The following is a 15,702-nucleotide window of genomic DNA, read 5'->3' as shown; positions in this document are numbered from 1 at the left end:
CTGGGGCAGCGCTGAGGGAGCAGCTGGGAGCAGCTGTGCAGCTAAAATTGCTTTCTTAGCTATCACGCTGGCTTCTCCATCACTGCACCAGCTCTTTGCCCCCCCCGGTGCCAGGGCAGAGCTCGTACACCCTGGGCACAGAAGGGAAACCGAGGCCTGGAGACACAGTGACCTGCCCCTGGTGGATCCCGGACTTGAGCCTGGGTCTGCCACGTCCTGCCCACTAGGCCATCCTGCCTCCTGTGCGGGTGGAATTACTAGGGAGGCAGGGAAAGAATCAACCCCGGCCTGCCCCTGCGGGGGCTGTGCCCCCCTTGCAAGGACTGGCTCTGAAATGGGGCTGCTCTGGTTAAGAGTGCACCCTGCCCCCCCCATCCTACCTACCCCAGCCCCGCCTCCGCCCAACGTCCCCTCCCTCCCTCCCTCCAGGGGGCTGGCCCTGGCTGTCTGAGTGACGGGTCTCTCCTCCAATGGCCGTGGAGGGGCGGCCTCCTTCCCGTTCCCGGATTGGCGGCGGGCTGGGCCAATGGCGCGGCGGGGCGGGCGCCAAGCCGATCTCTCTGGGCGCGAGCGAGGTAAGATGGCGGCGGCGTGTCCTTGCTGGGGGGACGGTTTCCCCCCCGGGGAAATGGCGGCGCTGTGAGGGGGGGGTCAGTCCGTGGAGGGACCCCGGGGGGTGTGGGGAGTTGGGGGGGTCAGCCCGGGTGGGGGGGGGGAAAGCTGCCTGTGGGGCTGAGCCTGTGAGGGGCGGGGGGCAGGGCCCCCCCCCCCCGGGTGTTTGTAATCCCCGCGCTGTAGCCTTCCCCGCGGCGCCGGAAGCTCTGCTGGGCGGGGGCCCGGCCCGGCTCTGGCTCTGGCTCTGGCTCTGAGCAGGGCCGCTGCCGGTCTCCCGTGGGGGGGGCGCTCTGGGCGGGGGGGGATGGGCTGTCTCTCTGCGGGGGTGCAGGCGAGACTCGCCCCGCAGCGGGTTCTCCGCGGAACAGCCCCGCTGCCGTCCCGTCCCGTCCCGTGGGAGGAGGCGGGTGCCCACACCCACGAGTGCCCGCACCGAGCCGTGCAGGGGTGCGCGGGGCCCCTCTGCTGTGGGTGGGGAAGGAGCTGTCCTCTGCCCAGCGGTGCCAGGCAGCGCGAACCGCCCAATAAAGAGCCGGGCAAACCCAGGCTGCGGGAAGGATTCGCTCGCCCCGCCCCGCCCCGCGCTGCCGGGGTGTCTCGTTTTGTGCCCGTGGTGCCCTCTGCCAAGCACAGGGACTCACGCGCACACTCTGGCCAGTCGTTTGGGTTGGTTAGGGTTACTGGAGTCGGGGGGTTGCCCCGGTTTTAACAGTGATCTGTGCACGTCTCTTGCAAGTGTTGGTATGAACAGAATTCGGATCCACGTTTTGCCGTCAAGTCGGGGGCGTCTGACTCCTGTGCCCAGGCCCCAGGAACCTTTGTCGTGTGCCTTCACTCACCGCCAGTGTTCCCAGCCTCGGCTGGAAGGCCAAGAGTTCTGCATTAAGCACATCCTTGAAGACAAGAATGCTCCTTTCAAACAATGCAGCTATGTCTCAGCTAAGAATGGGAAGAGGTGTCCAAATGCTGCTCCCAAACCTGAGAAGAAGGATGGGTAGGTGCCCGCCCCATCGTGGTTGCTCCTATCTCCAGCACATAGAATTAAAGTGACCTGGAGTGAGTAGCTCATCCTGGGAAGGATCTGTCCTGTGGCTAAGGCACAGTACTAAGAACTGGGAGCTCTTGAGTTTTATTCCTGGCTAGGCTGCTTTCCCCTTGTGTGGCCTTGAGCAAGTCACTTTGCCTCTCTGAGTCTCCCTCTTGCCATCTGCAAAGTGAGAACCGTAATCATCTGACAGAGAGATTAAGAGTTCATTAATGCTTATAAAGTGATTACAGATCCTTGTGGGTGAGGTGCTGGAGAAATGTGTAGTGTTTATTGGTGTGTTTGTTTCCTAGTGCTGGCATCACTGCAACAAAACTTTATCTTCAGTGGTCATAGCATCAGTTTGAACATACCTATACTCTCTGAGACCACAAAGATTCGAATCCCCAGAGTTTTGAAGGGTCCTTCTGGGAGAAAGATGTTCAGTCCTATGCACGCGGCTTCTGACCTCTCTGTGTGGACATTAAAAATCCTGTATCAGTTTTTTTGTAAGAGTGAGGGCTTGCCTCAATATCCCTAGCCCAAAAATCCCTTCCCTCATCTTACTGCTGTGCCATGTGGCTGTCACCTCCATGCCAGAGGTGGCTGCATTTCAGTGGCTGTGCATGTGGTTTGTAAATCACATGGGAGCCTTTGTATTATAGGAACAATACAAATGTCCAGTGTCAGACTGTCAGAGTTGCTTGAATTTATCATTGGCGTGGGAAGAGTGGAGTGGAGATTACTCCTTTTCCCCTCACTCTGTTGCTACATTTGCCTTGCTGGCTGGAAGCTGTGAACGCCTCGAGCCGTACAGCATTTTTGTTTTGTCCCCTCAGTGTGTCGTTCTGTGCTGAACATGCCCGCAGGAACACGCTGGCGCATCAAGCCCAGATGAAGAAATCCAACCCCGGGCCCATGGGTGAGACTCTCCTTTGCCAGCTGAGCTCTTATGCGAAGACGGAGCTGGGCTCCCAGACTGCAGAGAGCAGCCGCAGCGAAGCTAGTCGAACCCTCGGTAAGAGCGTTGAATGAACCAGATAAGCGAGAAGGAATTTGGAGGATCCGCCTTCTCTTCAGCTAAAATACAACGTTTCGAAGACTAGAGCTTACCCATGCTGATTTCTGTTCGGGAGTTGGGACGTCTGTGGCATGACCTGTTTGTCTCTTGAAGAGCTTGGTTGTCTCCCCTCCTGCTGCGGAACTATGCTCCTTAACTCCGGCAGGTCCTGGGCTGTGCTGTGCTTGAATAACAGTTGTCTGGGAGTTGGGCTGATTGGCCTGCCTCTATAATGGGCTTCTTTCCTTTCAGACGAGGACAGCTGGAGCGATGGAGAACAAGAACCTGTTACAGTGGATCAGACGTGGAGAGGTGACCCTGACAGTGAAGCTGAAAGCATTGACAGCGATCAGGAGGACCCTCTGAAGTAAGACGCAGTGCGAATGCGTGTCAGTTGTATAGAATGTGGAGCTTGCTGCCGCCGGGTAATAATGCATTTAGATTATCGTTAGGAGAAAATTTTAGGAAGAGAAACGGTATCTTTAATAATGCTACAGCTAAAACTTACAAATGCTGTTTCTCATGAGTTACACCCTGCACTGATCTCCAAATAGGGTCAGGAAGAAAGTCCTCTGATGGGGTGTGGTTGGAAAGAAACTTGCCTTTTTTTTGTGAAGTATCTGGTGTTAGTCCTCATCAGAGATTGGATACAGGGATAGGTGTGCCAGTATTGGTCTGGGCTAGTCTGGCCTCGTTTGAAATCTGTGAAGCTGAAGCAATGTTCAGAAGTGTGAAGGATGCTGAAGAAAATACTGTATTGCTCCAGCACACATTGTGACTAGGTCTGTCTTAGATAGCTCAAGAATGTAACCACCTTTACTCCCTTCCCTTAGATTCCTACACTGTCTGGCTTGTAGGTCTCCTGGAATACACTTATTGGTGAGATAGCTTCACCCTGCCAGGTGTGCTGCTCTAGGCTACCTGTTATCTGGCAGTATCTCAGGGCTATTGATTAGCATCCATAAGGCTCATGCCTTACGGTTCCTCACTCACTTGTGACCTATTGAATTTGGACCATGTTTGTTATAGACACGCTGGCGTGTACACGGCTGAGGAGGTGGCGTTGATAATGCGTGAGAAGCTGATCCGTTTGCAGTCTCTGTACATAGACCAGTTCAAACGACTCCAGCACCTCCTGAAAGAGAAGAAGCGTCGATACTTACACAGCCGCAAGGCGGAGCATGAAGCCATAGGCAAGTACTGGTGCAGGAAGCCACGGTTCTGTGTTCCTCGGGCCACGGGGTACAGCGCATGTATAAACCGCACATAGACATTTGTTTCTTAGGGCTGATTTCAGCTCTTTGATGTGCCTGAGGGTGATGGTATTTGTGTCTGTGTGTGGTTGGCCTAGTGCTCGAAGATCGGTCTCATGGTGGGTAGGAAGGTTGTCTGGTTCTTTGCTCTGTAACGTTTGCTGTGTTGTGAGGAAACTAGCCAAAACCTGTACTCGGAGATGAAAATGACTTTGTCTGGGATTTCCTGTTCTGTGTTTTTAAACAAACAAAACGTTCGGGTATGTAAGCTCTTGTCTATACTAGAAAAGATTTGCTGGCATTGTTGTAGCCACAAACCCTCCTAGTGTTGATGCAGCTTATTAGCCAGTGTGGCTTATATCGGTTGGGCGGGCAAAATAAGCTACACCAGCCAAAGCTCTTGGTGCTGCTATAGCTGCGTCTGCACAAAGGTTTCTGCTGTTATAGAAATGTCATAAAAAAGTCATGCCCCACAGCGACACTGCTATACCGCAGATGTTCCTCCTACAGATCAGGCCTTAGTGTGGGGCTGAGGAGCCATCAAGTGACGCCTCCGGGCATGAATGGCAGAGAAGGCTCTAGTGCTGCAGCTGCTGCTGCCTGACTTAGAAAGCTTTGCACATGAATCGGCAGGAGCCTTGCATCCTCACGTGCTCCCGGCACAGGGAAGCAGAGGAGAAAGCAACAGCTAAAGCTTTCTCCATTGGGAAGATAATGTGTTAAATGTATTAGATACAGTTACTTTCCTGACCAGCTCCACTCGCTAGGTCCTCCTTCCTTCTCCATCCCCTGCTTTTTACATTCTAGGCGGATGGCATGCACTCTGGTGCCCTTAGGTCACCCCATGACCTTCACTTTCCCTTAGATTTCTTCTTGTACACTTTGTTTAATTTCATATGTACAAAAACCATACATATAAAATGTGCACTAATAAAACGTACCTGCTGATAGTTTACAAAAAGAAAATTGAATGGGGAGATGCAGGGGCGGTAGTGGAGCATCCTAGGATCTGCACGAGAGGCACTTGCCTCCTGCAAACTTCCTGAGATCCAGAAGATGATCTTTGGAGGCAGGTGTTTGTTTATAGTTCAGCTAGTGAAGTGTTGTGTCATGTAGCTGGCTGTGCTGCAGAGCCATGTGAAGAATGCCTTCACTGTCATCTTCTCCATGGGCAATTTATCCTGCAGTATCCGACCCAGTTTCTGGCCAAAATAATAACTATTATATGCCACAATATTTTGTAAAACATATTTTATAAACCAATAACTTGATGAAAAAGTCCACGGCGAATGCTGTCTTATAAATGTAAAGTTATGAACACTCACATCACAACATTTGCACATTAGTAAACGTTTAAAATAGCCCATGTAGTCGACTTGGAATAATCTATTAGGCAAGTCTAGTTGAAGGAATGAACATGCGATAGTCCGAATACAGGTTTGACTCATCAACAATTTCAAAAAGGGAGGAGTCATTTCAAAATGCTTACAGTCTAACCGGTCTACTGAACGATTCCTTCTATACTCCTTGGAGTGAGTGGGATGAGCTTGCTGGAGACTTAGTTCCTGCTCTAAATGCAAAGCTCAACACCACCTTACTGCGGAGCTGTTAAATACATCTATCATCACGGAGTCAGCAATTGGAAGCCCTCCATGGCCAGCTAAACAGTCTGGCTCCCTATGCAGGAAATCTAGCACCAGTCTCATTTATTAGAGAATGATGGAGTTCTCTCTAAATAAAGGAGTTTGGTTTAATCTGACTAGGACAATGCTGCAGTCTGGGCCGTGGTGTCTATACGCTGATTGACTTCTGTCTGTATTTCCCAGGGAGCAGTCTTCTAACAGGCCCAGAGGGGCTTCTGGCCAAGGAACGTGAGAACCTAAAGCGACTGAAATGTCTCCGACGGTACCGCCAGCGCTATGGCATGGAGGCCCTGCTGCACCGCCAGCTGAAGGAGCGCAGGATGCTGGCAACTGAGGGTGCGGCCCAGCAGGTACTTCATGCTGTAGAAAGTGGGCAGGGAGTTCTGATCTCAGGCCTGTTTGAGTTTCGGGCTTGCTTAGCTCCCAGATCTCCTCTCCCTCACCTCCTGGTTGGGATCTTTCCAGCAAGTTCCATGCAGTTCCAGCCCTGCCAGCTTTTCCGTTGTCAAGCCCTGTCTTTGGGGATATATACGTCAGCCATAAAGACTCAGCATATGAAACCTCAGCCAGTGAGTGTGGAGTTCTGTAGGGCTGCTGTTATTGAAGGGACACTAGCAAAATGTAGAGCTGGAGAATTTTGCCCTTTCAAGAAAGGGATGGTGCAGGGGAGAGGCTAGTCTGAGGAGGGCAGGTTTTCATCACTTGGCATTCAGTGGAACTGATTTCTTTGGAGCGTTGGGAACCCAACGGCAGCCAGCTTGTGTTGGGCAGGAGAAGCCACAGTTGAAATTGATTGATGCCCTCGTTTAAAAAAAAAAAAAGTCAGCTACCTAAATATTTGAATGAACTTGCAGGATGGGACTGATTTTAAACTCCCTAATGCAGTGGGTACAGCCTTTCTATAATGACAAACGCGCCTCCCCCCAAATAAAGAAAGGAAGCAATTTGGGACTGGCCGGCTGGTTTGCACTCCTAGGCTGAGAATCCACGCGCTAAGGCACTGAAAATGTGGGCTGACTCACCACGTGAACTCCTGCTGATGACAAGGTCAACACCAAAAAGCTTACATATGCCCAAACAGCGGAGGGGGGCATTAAATCTTAACATTGCTCTAACAGCTGAATGTGAGAGTCCTGTAAGATGGCAGCTCTCTCTCAACTCAGCAGCTGGACAGTCCTGTGTGGCTCTGATCTGTTCTCTTGGGCTTCTTTGCAGGCACACACCACTCGTTCCAGCCAGCGGTGCTTGGCCTTTGTCGATGACGTTCGATGCTCCAACCAGTCTCTCCCAATGACCAGACACTGCCTCACTCGTATCCTTTTATCCTCTCTCGGCTGTAGTGAGCTGCATGTGTGACTGTGCTCTGGCAGCATGATCTGTAGTGGGGTGCCCGATGTTTTGATCCTTGTTTCTATTGGCCCTGAATCAAGGCCATCGACTTGCTGTAGCCGTTGGTTTCAAGCAGGAGCCCAGAGGAATGTCTTCCCGTGGTCTGTTGGCCGTTCCAGAGCCTCAGAAGGGAACGGCCAATTCAGTTGGAAGCAATAAGCGAACCGTGGAAAATTACAAGATAGCCACAGGCTAATTTCCAGCTGTGTTAAACTAAGATGGAAGTAAATTGGTCTTCAACTCATAATTTAATCCTTGAATAATGCTGGCTGTGGATACTGAAAAACATCTAGAGCAGCAAAGTATTGGGTGGAGTTTTTTGTGAGTTAAGAATAAATCTTAGCTCCCTTGGGAATTGTCACGGGTCCCTAGGTCTTCCTTTTGTTACTTGGATTCCTTGGAGGATGCTATTTATTTAAAGTGCAGTTCTACACTGACCAGTGTGTCTTGTGCTGACACCATGGCATGTTTGTCAGTGACTTCAGTGTAAGTCTGCGGCTTACAGATAAAACGATGGGCTAGCCCTACAGATTCCCACTGAGATTGGAGAGTTGCACTGGGTTCTTTCCAGCCCCTAGAGCCCCACGGTAACAAGCCACATTCTGCCCCCAGATACACCTGTGCAGCCCCCATTGTCTGTAGGGGGTTTACACTGATGAACTAGAGACAGAATTTGGTACTGCATTTGGAGCTTAGTTTTAGCAGTTGTTGCTGATGTGAGTCAGAATAAACTCCAGCTCCTCTCCCAGAGCCATGTTGGCTGAGTGGAGCTAGCAGCAGAAGAAATTATGGACTGAAATTATGTTTTGTTACTTAAGTGAGCAGATCTAAATCCAAATACATACAGGGAACAGGTGTGGGGGGGCGGGCAGGAAGCTGCCATTGTTTCTGCACAGTCATTGTGCACTGTAAAATCAAACCAGGATAAATACCCTTAAAATGGCTTAACCCAGAGACATTTGCAGCTGGCTAGTTTAGAGCTGTGCAGGCTACGAAAGGACTGTATATAAATGAGGTTTTCTCTTATGTCTGATTCATGTCTGCTATTTACTGACACAAACAAGATTTTACTTTGGTCAGCCCTCCTGAGCTGATAGTTATAGGAGAGCCATCTGTAATCTATTCTGCTTCGTGCATTGTTGATAGACTCCTTGGCTCTGTTTGGTTTTCAGGAAACTAGACTGTTGGTAATGATGCATAAACCAGACAGAACCCAGCTGGATTGTCCTGTTCCAGGTGGAATGTGCGAGTTTGATAAATCATGTTTTGACCTGTAAACTAAGCACTTGATCTGGAGTCACTGAGAGAGATTAAAATCTGGAACCCCGCCCTGCTGTTTATACAGAGCTTCTTTTCTGATGGCATCTGCCCTTGAGCATCTGATAAACCGAGGCTCTTCTGATGTAGGCTCAGCATTGATTCCCTTAGTTCCCTGGCTTCTTTAAGTGTGATTGGGAATCTTCTCTGTGTATTAAGAGAGAGTCCTCTGTGTGTGTGGGGGGGATTTAAGAGGAAATCTGGTCAACTTCAAAAAATGAGTTAAAAGCTCTTTCAGGTCCTACGCCTGCCTTGGAGTTCCCAGCCAATTTGTGGTTTTACAATTGCTCTGTTTTTAATGTTTTTCTCTCCTTTGTTGCCTTGCGTAAAAAGGGAAACTGTGAAAGTAACTATGCACAAAGATCTAAAGTTTCAAAAGTAACTAGTTATTTTTCTGTGTCTTGACTTTGTGGATGGGTCTGACTTGAGATACCTTAAAGAAGCCCAATTTTTCACAGAGTGCTGAGCATCCAGTCTCTAAAAATCAGTTTAAAGTGCTTCAAGGTAAGCACCCCATATCACCAGTCATTTGGGTTGGAATGCTGTCATTTGCAAAGTGAACAAATTGGTGGGGGAAATTACTCTGATTTGTAACTTACAGTGATCTCAGGAACTCTCTGTAACAGTAATAGGCCACAAGTTACCGATGAGGTGTGATTTTACGTTTGGCAGGAGTTCTTTAAGGGCTCTTCAAAGAGGAAGTTAGTCTGTCTTAGTCAGCAGGGGATTGTTCTTCTAGTTTCGATGGTGAGTGAGTGGCTGTCGGCTGCTGGGTCACCCTAGAAGTAGGATGCCATTGGAGCTATGTTCTGTTTGTGATTAAAGGCAGAAAATCCCATTTACACTGTTGGCAGGAATAGTTTTCGCTCTAGATGCATTGAGGTACAGAAGGGATGAAAATACTGAAACTAAATACCTAGATTTGGAAAAAGCTGTGTGTGTGTTGATATAAACATGGAATTCTCTGCTATATGTTAAATGTTACGGTTTGTGCAGATATTTAATATTTGCAGTCATCCATTACAGGGCAAACCTCTGTATTTATAACACCTTCCATCTGAGGGTCTGGGTGGGAGTGCTGCACTAGCATTCAGCTAAGCCTCACACACTTCCTCCTCCTCCCCCCCCCCCCCCCCCCCCCCCCCAATCAAGATTGTCAACAATATCCCCATTGTACAGCTGGGGCACACAGGGAAATAAGTTGGCCAAGGTCACTGAGCAGTTGGGGACTGGATCCCAGGTCTCTTGAGTCTCTGCTTTAACCACTGCTGTGTGTCCCGGGATAGATGCTTTTCTGTAGCTGGTTTCTCTGCCAGGCCCTGTATGTTCCCCTTGACTATATTGTCCCAGATATTTGTCAGGACACCAACCAGACGTTGTTTAAGCTGTGCCGAGGGTCAGAGGAAGTGCCTTGTGCCAAGCCGGTTCCTGTAAGCCTCTCTGAGGGTCCCTGCTGCCCACTCCATCTCCAGTTGCCGCCCCAGATGTACGTACCTGAGCAGGTGCTGGCTGTTCCCGAGGAGCTGAACGCTACCCCCACGGATCTGTACTTGAGCGCTGCTGAGCTCCAGCCCACAGAGAGCTTACCTCTGGAGTTTAGTGACGTAAGTCAGAGCAGCCACATGGTGTGCTGTGCAGGAATGATGTCTCCAGTTGGCCTGACTGCCAGCGAGCGGAGAAAAAACATTGCTGTTGTCATTCCGTGTGCTAAAGCCATGTTAAAATGTCACGGGGAGGGCGGGTGGGGTATGAAGCAACAAGGTCCCAGTGCCTTCGTCACAAAACACATACACAGGTAGCATGGAGAAGCAGCCGGCTCTAGGGAAGAGAGCCAGCAGTGCTTGGCATGACATTGGAGTGTACAGGTAGCTAAGGCAAACCACCTACCCGTAGGAAAAAGAGCCCTAGGATCTTTAACCTCCATGCAGAACAAGCAGGACCTCTGGTTTTGAGGGACTCAGAAGACAGTGCTGAGGTGGTATGGGTTTGCCTGCTCATCTGAGCTGTTCTAAGCAGGCCCAATGGGATGACAGGGGCTAGAGTTTAAGTATCTCCTGCCACTTGTCGAGGGTGACCAGAGAGCAAGTGTGGAAAATCGTGTGTGTGCGCATATGTGTGTGTGTGTAAGTGTAATAGGCGCCTATATAAAGACAAAGCCCCTAATATCAGGATGATCCTGATAATATTGGGACATCTGGTCACCCTACACTTGCCCTTCACCAGTATCTTAATCAATTATTTTTGTTTCTAATAGCTGGAGAAAGCCATCTTGTGTGAGGGCATGAGGGTTGAGAGGGTTTGGGAAATGTTTGTTTTGGTCGTTTATGAACCCGATTGCTCTTTTGGAATGGCTGCTCTATTTAAATCTTTTTTAAAAGCGGCTTTTGGCTTCTATCCCATAAAGGATGCACAGGGGTTTTAATCCCTGGATTACTGTGATGTCCTGCATGTGGGTTAAGCCTACATGTTTAAAAATCCTAATGAAATTGATTTAAACAAAAATATTGCAGATGCTTTGAACTATCTTCTGAATGAGACATTTCTTGCTTTAAAAATGAGATATCACCACACACCCTACACACGTTTTCGCAAAGCAGACTGTTGGACACAACTTAGAAACAGCTGGTCAGGAATGCTGACAGAGCCTCCTTGAACCATAGGGACACTAGCAGCCGTTGCATTAATACAGGAGACCACGTGCCACCGATCCAGTGACTCAAAAGCCCCTGAGCTCTGAAGCGATTCGTATGGACCGAGATCAGCTGTGGAGATGCTCTGCTGTAAAGGCCGGAGCTGACACCCACTGAGGTCAATGGGAGCCTTTCCATTGACTTCATTGGGCAGTGGCTCAGGGCCTAAGTTTTCTTTGCCCTGGTATTTGAATGTTCGCGTGGCAGAATTGTTCTTGCATGCAGCAGCATGCCAGTCTTGGAGGAGGAATTTTCTCAGGCCACAAACGTGTGGATCTGGAGCTCCCACCCTGTGACCATTCTCTTGCTCTGTGCAGGACTTCAGTGGCTGTTGAGGCAGGAATTCAGGTGCCTTATCTCTGCTTGGTGCTGTACTCGGAGCTGGGCATGGATGTTGACTGGAAAGCAGGAGACTCTTTGGAATGGCCCCACTAGCCTGTGAGACTTCTCCATGCTCTTGAGATGAGCGTGGGTCTGCCTTGTTAGAAGCGTGCACTGATCGGAGAGCTAGGCCCTCTTGCTGGAGTTCATTCTGTCGTAGATATCCCTGAGGCTGAGGGAACCTTTCCACACTCTTGATTGAGAGGACTCGGAACTTTGTCAGCACACAGACCTCTAGAGCTCTGCATTTTATCTAGTGTAACGTTATCCTGCTAACATGTCACTCTGCAGTCGAAGACATTCCACCCTCCATGCCAAGCTCCCTCCAAAGCCAAAACAAATACCTCCCCAACAATAGCCTCAGAAGAATCCTGGCCTCCTGTGTCAACATTATTATCAGCACATCCAGCAGACAGCAACGATGTGTTTGTGTGAGCAAGGCAGACTGGTGGAATAAAACAGGAGGGTGTAGATAGATGTTGCAGTGGTGCCTATCCAGAGAGAGCTCTGCAGAAGTTGATAATCTGGGTGAGGCCATTGAGGTTTCTGAGTGTCTTGAACGATTGAAATTAGATCCTCACCCAGACCTGCTTCCCCCAACCCTTTAGTTGGGTGCTTGTCCCTTCCTGGTCATCCATTTTATGGAACAATGGGTGTGTCATGCAGGCCTACAGATCTCAGCTCCTCAGACTTGTCATCAGTGGAAGTTCAGCATTTCCATCACGGATGGAAACACTTCTGGGGAGGCAGATTTCCTTTGCTGGATCAGAGTGCTGGGTGTACTACACCCAGAACTCCAAACTCTTGGTTATCCCATAAATGAAGCCCCAGACAGGCCAATTTCTCTTTGCACTAGCAGGGGTTGGAGGAAGGTGAAAACCAGCCTGGAATCTTGGTGTCCCGGTGCATGCTGCTCTGATTTCTTCCCTCATGCTTAGGACAAGGCTGACCCATGCTGGCTGGGGGCATTGTGGGGGAAGCTTGCCCTACCACAGTCTTTGCCTGCTCTGTGATTCAAGGATTCGGTCTTCAGTGCCGACAGTCCTCTACCACTGCCTTCCACCCCTAAAGCTCTCTAATAACGTGACCACGCTGGAATAGGATTCTTCCTGCCTCGCCTGCTCTCCATATGAAGCTCTGTTTTCTAGCAGCCTGATGGGCTTAGGAGCTGCTCCAGGTGCACGCCAGGCCTGCTGGTAGCAGGGATGGCCTGGGCTCTACTGGCGTAGCTGCCCCGTTTGGATTCTCCAAGGACTTTCAGACTTGCTGAGCCCCTGCAGCTCCCAGCGCTTGTGTTGGGAGTTCTGGGTGCCCGGTATTTCTGAAATCAGCCCATGGTCTTCGCCCTGTGGTGTTAAGTGAGCAATGTGGAGAGCAGGCTCAGATCTGCTCCCCTCTGTAGCCCACTCGGCCCCTTGAAGCCTGCTGGCGGGTGTTCTCTTTTGCAGGACTTAGACGTGGTGGGCGATAGCATGCAGTGTCCCCATACCCCCCTGCTCTTTGATTCCTGCGTGGCCCTGGAAGATCAGTCGATCAAAGATGTTGCTGAGGCCCCTGTAGACATACTGGCCCATGAAGAACCTCCTCAGCCAGGCATCCCGAACCAGGTGACGCAGCTGGACAGAGGGAGCTCTTCTGGCCAAGCCGCCTTGCCAACTGTGGAGTCTCCTGCAGAGCCTCCTTGCCAGGTACAGAGCCAGGGCAAAGCTCCGGGTCTTCCAGCCAGGAAGCAGTAGCAGTGAAGTTCCTGATCCAGGCAGCATCTCACCTCTAGAGCTCTGTAATGAGCTGGATGAGGCAGCCATCTGTGGAGCAGTTGCTCCCCTTTTACAAGCCACTGGGTCAGCTCTGTATCAGACAAAGCTCCATGTGGCTGCTCTCCATAGAAAGGCAGCTGTGGACCCACTCAGGCCAGCCATAGTGTGCCCCCGGTGTGGATGATCGCATGTTTCAGGACATTACCTGATTGCCTGCAAGGGTCAGGAAGGAACCTTTCCACTACGTGCCTCCCTGCACAATGGAGCAGGTGAGCTGTGTGCGCATGTGTGTGGAGAGGAGCCAGGCAGGATACGCTGGGCTGTGGTCTGCACTGAAGGCCGGGTATCAGGCCCGTTGCCTGAGCTGCTGTGGAAAGTCTTGTCTCTCCAGTATGGTGATTCCAAAGGAGCGTTTACTCCAGAGCTGTCTCATTGCATTTTGTCTCATTTCTACCTTGCTCCTCCCAGGCATCTCATCCTGACATCCTGCTCAGAACCAGAGCTCATCCAGGCGATTGCTAAGGGGTGGGGCAGGCCCTCAGATTGCTGACCAACAGCTGACAGGGGCAGTGTTCCTCTTCTTCTAGGAGCTGAGCAAGCTGCTCCCAGCTCTTACCAGGCTGGGGTGCCAGGGCCTACGCTTGCGATTCAAGCAGGCTGTTCTGAAATGCCCAAGCCACAGGCCCTGAATCAAGGCCATCGGCTTGCTGTAGCCGTTGGTTTCAAGCAGGAGCCCAGAGGAATGCCTTCCCATGGTCTGTTGGCCATCCCAGAGCCTCAGAAGGGACCGGCCAATTCAGTTGGAAGTAACACAGTCTGCAAATGCAGGTCTCCCCCAAGGGTGGAGGAGAGGGGGAGGGCTGCCGTGCTGGAGGGGGAGTGCCCACCCTGCTCTGGCCTGCAGCTGTCCTGGGTGGTGCCTGTGCATGAAATCCTGCTTGGAGCGTGAGCCAGGCCCTAACTCGGTTAGGTGCCAAGACTGTGACCGTGGATTTTCTGTCTTTAACAGAGTCGCCTGCAGACTGCGGTGGGTGGGTCTGGGCCAGAGGAAGACAGAAAGCTGGCAGAAGCTGCAGCCTCCGCCCGGTCCCCTGGAACACTGGCAGCAGCCAATGGAAACCCAGAACCAGGCTCCATCAGCTGATCAGATCTTGGATTGGGAATGAACACTCGAATCCTTTTTCTTGATCAAAGTCCTGGCCGCCTTCAAATGGACACGGTCATGAAATGCACGTGGTTGAAGGAGTGTGATAACCCAACACCTCACCACGCTGCTTGCTTTGTTTCCCCTTTCCTCCCCCACAATTGCTGCCAGATCAGTGAAACTGGGGAATGGTGAAATGTCTGGCCAGAAGCTCCTGTGACAGGTTCCAGTTGGTTGCTTTCCTGCCAGTCCCTCCCCCTCTCATTCAGTTCTGGTTCTTTTTGGTGAAGCCTGCCAAAAGCACAGCTGGCTAGTGAGAGTGTCATTACCAGTCAAGGTGGAAGAGATGTGGAAGGGGCTGGGCGGCTCATGGGCTGTGCTCTCAGTTAACGAAGTTGTGATGTATCCATGGAGAGGGGTAAATGAGCCAAAGTGAAGTAGTTTTCCCCAGGGGACTGAATATTCTCTGTAGTCAGCCTGTCAGGAATGCATGTGCTAGTCAGAGGCTTGGCTTGTTCATACTATAGCACCGTGTACTAAAGCAAGAGCTGGTCACAACTGTATCCAGTTCATTCCTCCGGTATTGTAAGTCTGAAATGCTACTCCTCACCCTAGCTTTAACCGTCGGGTGCTAATTGTCTGTAAAATAGCAATGTGTAAATGTGCTGTACAAAGTTTCCAGTTTGTAATCAACAGGGTGAAATTCCCATTTCCCCCCAAAAATAAAGAAATCACAAGAAAATAACTGTCCTGTCTGTGTTCCAGGGAGTTTGTCACTTCCTGCCTCTGCTGCTCAGTGGGGAAGGGCTTCCCTGAGAACTGTGCCTCCCTTATTAATAACATGTTTACTCTGGTGAAAGGAGAAAGGTAAAATGGCTCGTAACACTGTCTGGAGTTTGGGGCCCCATTAAATTCAGGTGGCGAGGGGGTTGATCCTCTGAGTGTTGAAGGAAAAGTAAAACTCCCCTGCTTGCAGGGGCTGCATATGTAAAGCAAAGCAGGAGTGCTATGAGCAGACGCTGTGTGTTTGTGCATGGTCCCTGCAGACCTGGAACACTATCGCTCTTCTGGGAACAGTTTCATTATTCTTAAATACTATGTACGCACAAGGATCCTCCTCTGGGGTGGAGATTGTAACTGAGCCACCCTATGCCTGTGGGAAACACACTGACGTCATCTTGGCTCCTATGTAACTCGAGCACAGCCAAATGAGAGACTGCAAGGGCATGTCATCCTCTGTGTCGGGACCGTGGGACATGAACCTCCAGGGGGTTTGTGGAATGAAAAACATGCGGCCGCAAACCTCCCAAGTCTTGCCATGTCCAGTAAAAATACACGCGTTCATGTTTCAGTCCCTTATTTTTGGTCCCGCTTAAAATGTTAAACCCCCAAATATCTGCTGCTGCTCTGTGGTTTGGTGAGAGCGGCG

At 50.6% G+C, this 15,702-nt stretch overlaps 1 protein-coding gene and 2 non-coding genes across 6 annotated transcripts; all 3 read left to right on the top strand.

The window, feature by feature from the left end:
• The first annotated feature begins 488 nt into the window (after nucleotides 1-488).
• On the top strand, nucleotides 489-15,018 carry KANSL2 (KAT8 regulatory NSL complex subunit 2). Of its 4 annotated transcripts, none has more exons than XM_067529738.1 (10): nucleotides 489-575; nucleotides 1,352-1,609; nucleotides 2,479-2,657; nucleotides 2,952-3,066; nucleotides 3,729-3,892; nucleotides 5,779-5,945; nucleotides 6,811-6,907; nucleotides 9,652-9,905; nucleotides 12,821-13,060; nucleotides 14,139-15,018. In XM_067529738.1, the coding sequence occupies exons 2-10, from the start codon at nucleotides 1,359-1,361 to the stop codon at nucleotides 14,271-14,273; spliced, it is 1,602 nt and encodes a 533-aa protein (XP_067385839.1). In that variant the 5' UTR covers nucleotides 489-575; nucleotides 1,352-1,358; the 3' UTR covers nucleotides 14,274-15,018. The 4 variants fall into 4 exon arrangements, with proteins under 4 accessions (XP_067385839.1, XP_067385838.1, XP_067385836.1 ...); XM_067529737.1 differs by lacking the exon at nucleotides 489-575 and adding an exon at nucleotides 590-650; XM_067529735.1 differs by lacking the exon at nucleotides 489-575 and adding an exon at nucleotides 599-639.
• On the top strand, nucleotides 7,010-7,145 carry LOC137141105 (small nucleolar RNA SNORA2/SNORA34 family). Its single transcript, XR_010916538.1, has one exon. It is a non-coding gene; the product is annotated as a small nucleolar RNA SNORA2/SNORA34 family (small nucleolar RNA).
• Nucleotides 13,809-13,944, top strand: LOC137141106 (small nucleolar RNA SNORA2/SNORA34 family). Its single transcript, XR_010916539.1, has one exon. It is a non-coding gene; the product is annotated as a small nucleolar RNA SNORA2/SNORA34 family (small nucleolar RNA).
• Nucleotides 15,019-15,702: the final 684 nt, after the last annotated feature.

The sequence above is a fragment of the Emydura macquarii genome, unplaced genomic scaffold (assembly GCF_026122565.2).
Source record: "Emydura macquarii macquarii isolate MOO-44397 ecotype Brisbane River unplaced genomic scaffold, CSIRO-AGI_Emac_v2 contig_2994, whole genome shotgun sequence".
In the NCBI taxonomy this organism is placed as follows: domain Eukaryota; kingdom Metazoa; phylum Chordata; order Testudines; family Chelidae; genus Emydura; species Emydura macquarii.
Note: the sequence above shows the minus strand (reverse complement) of the source record. Positions and strands in the feature narration are given on the sequence as shown.

Coding starts and splice junctions, on each gene's coding strand:
- KANSL2 (XM_067529735.1), top strand. Junction 1,610..2,478: donor AAACCTGAGAAGAAGGATGG/GTAGGTGCCCGC, acceptor TTGTCCCCTCAG/TGTGTCGTTCTGTGCTGAAC. Junction 3,893..5,778: donor GGCGGAGCATGAAGCCATAG/GCAAGTACTGGT, acceptor TGTATTTCCCAG/GGAGCAGTCTTCTAACAGGC.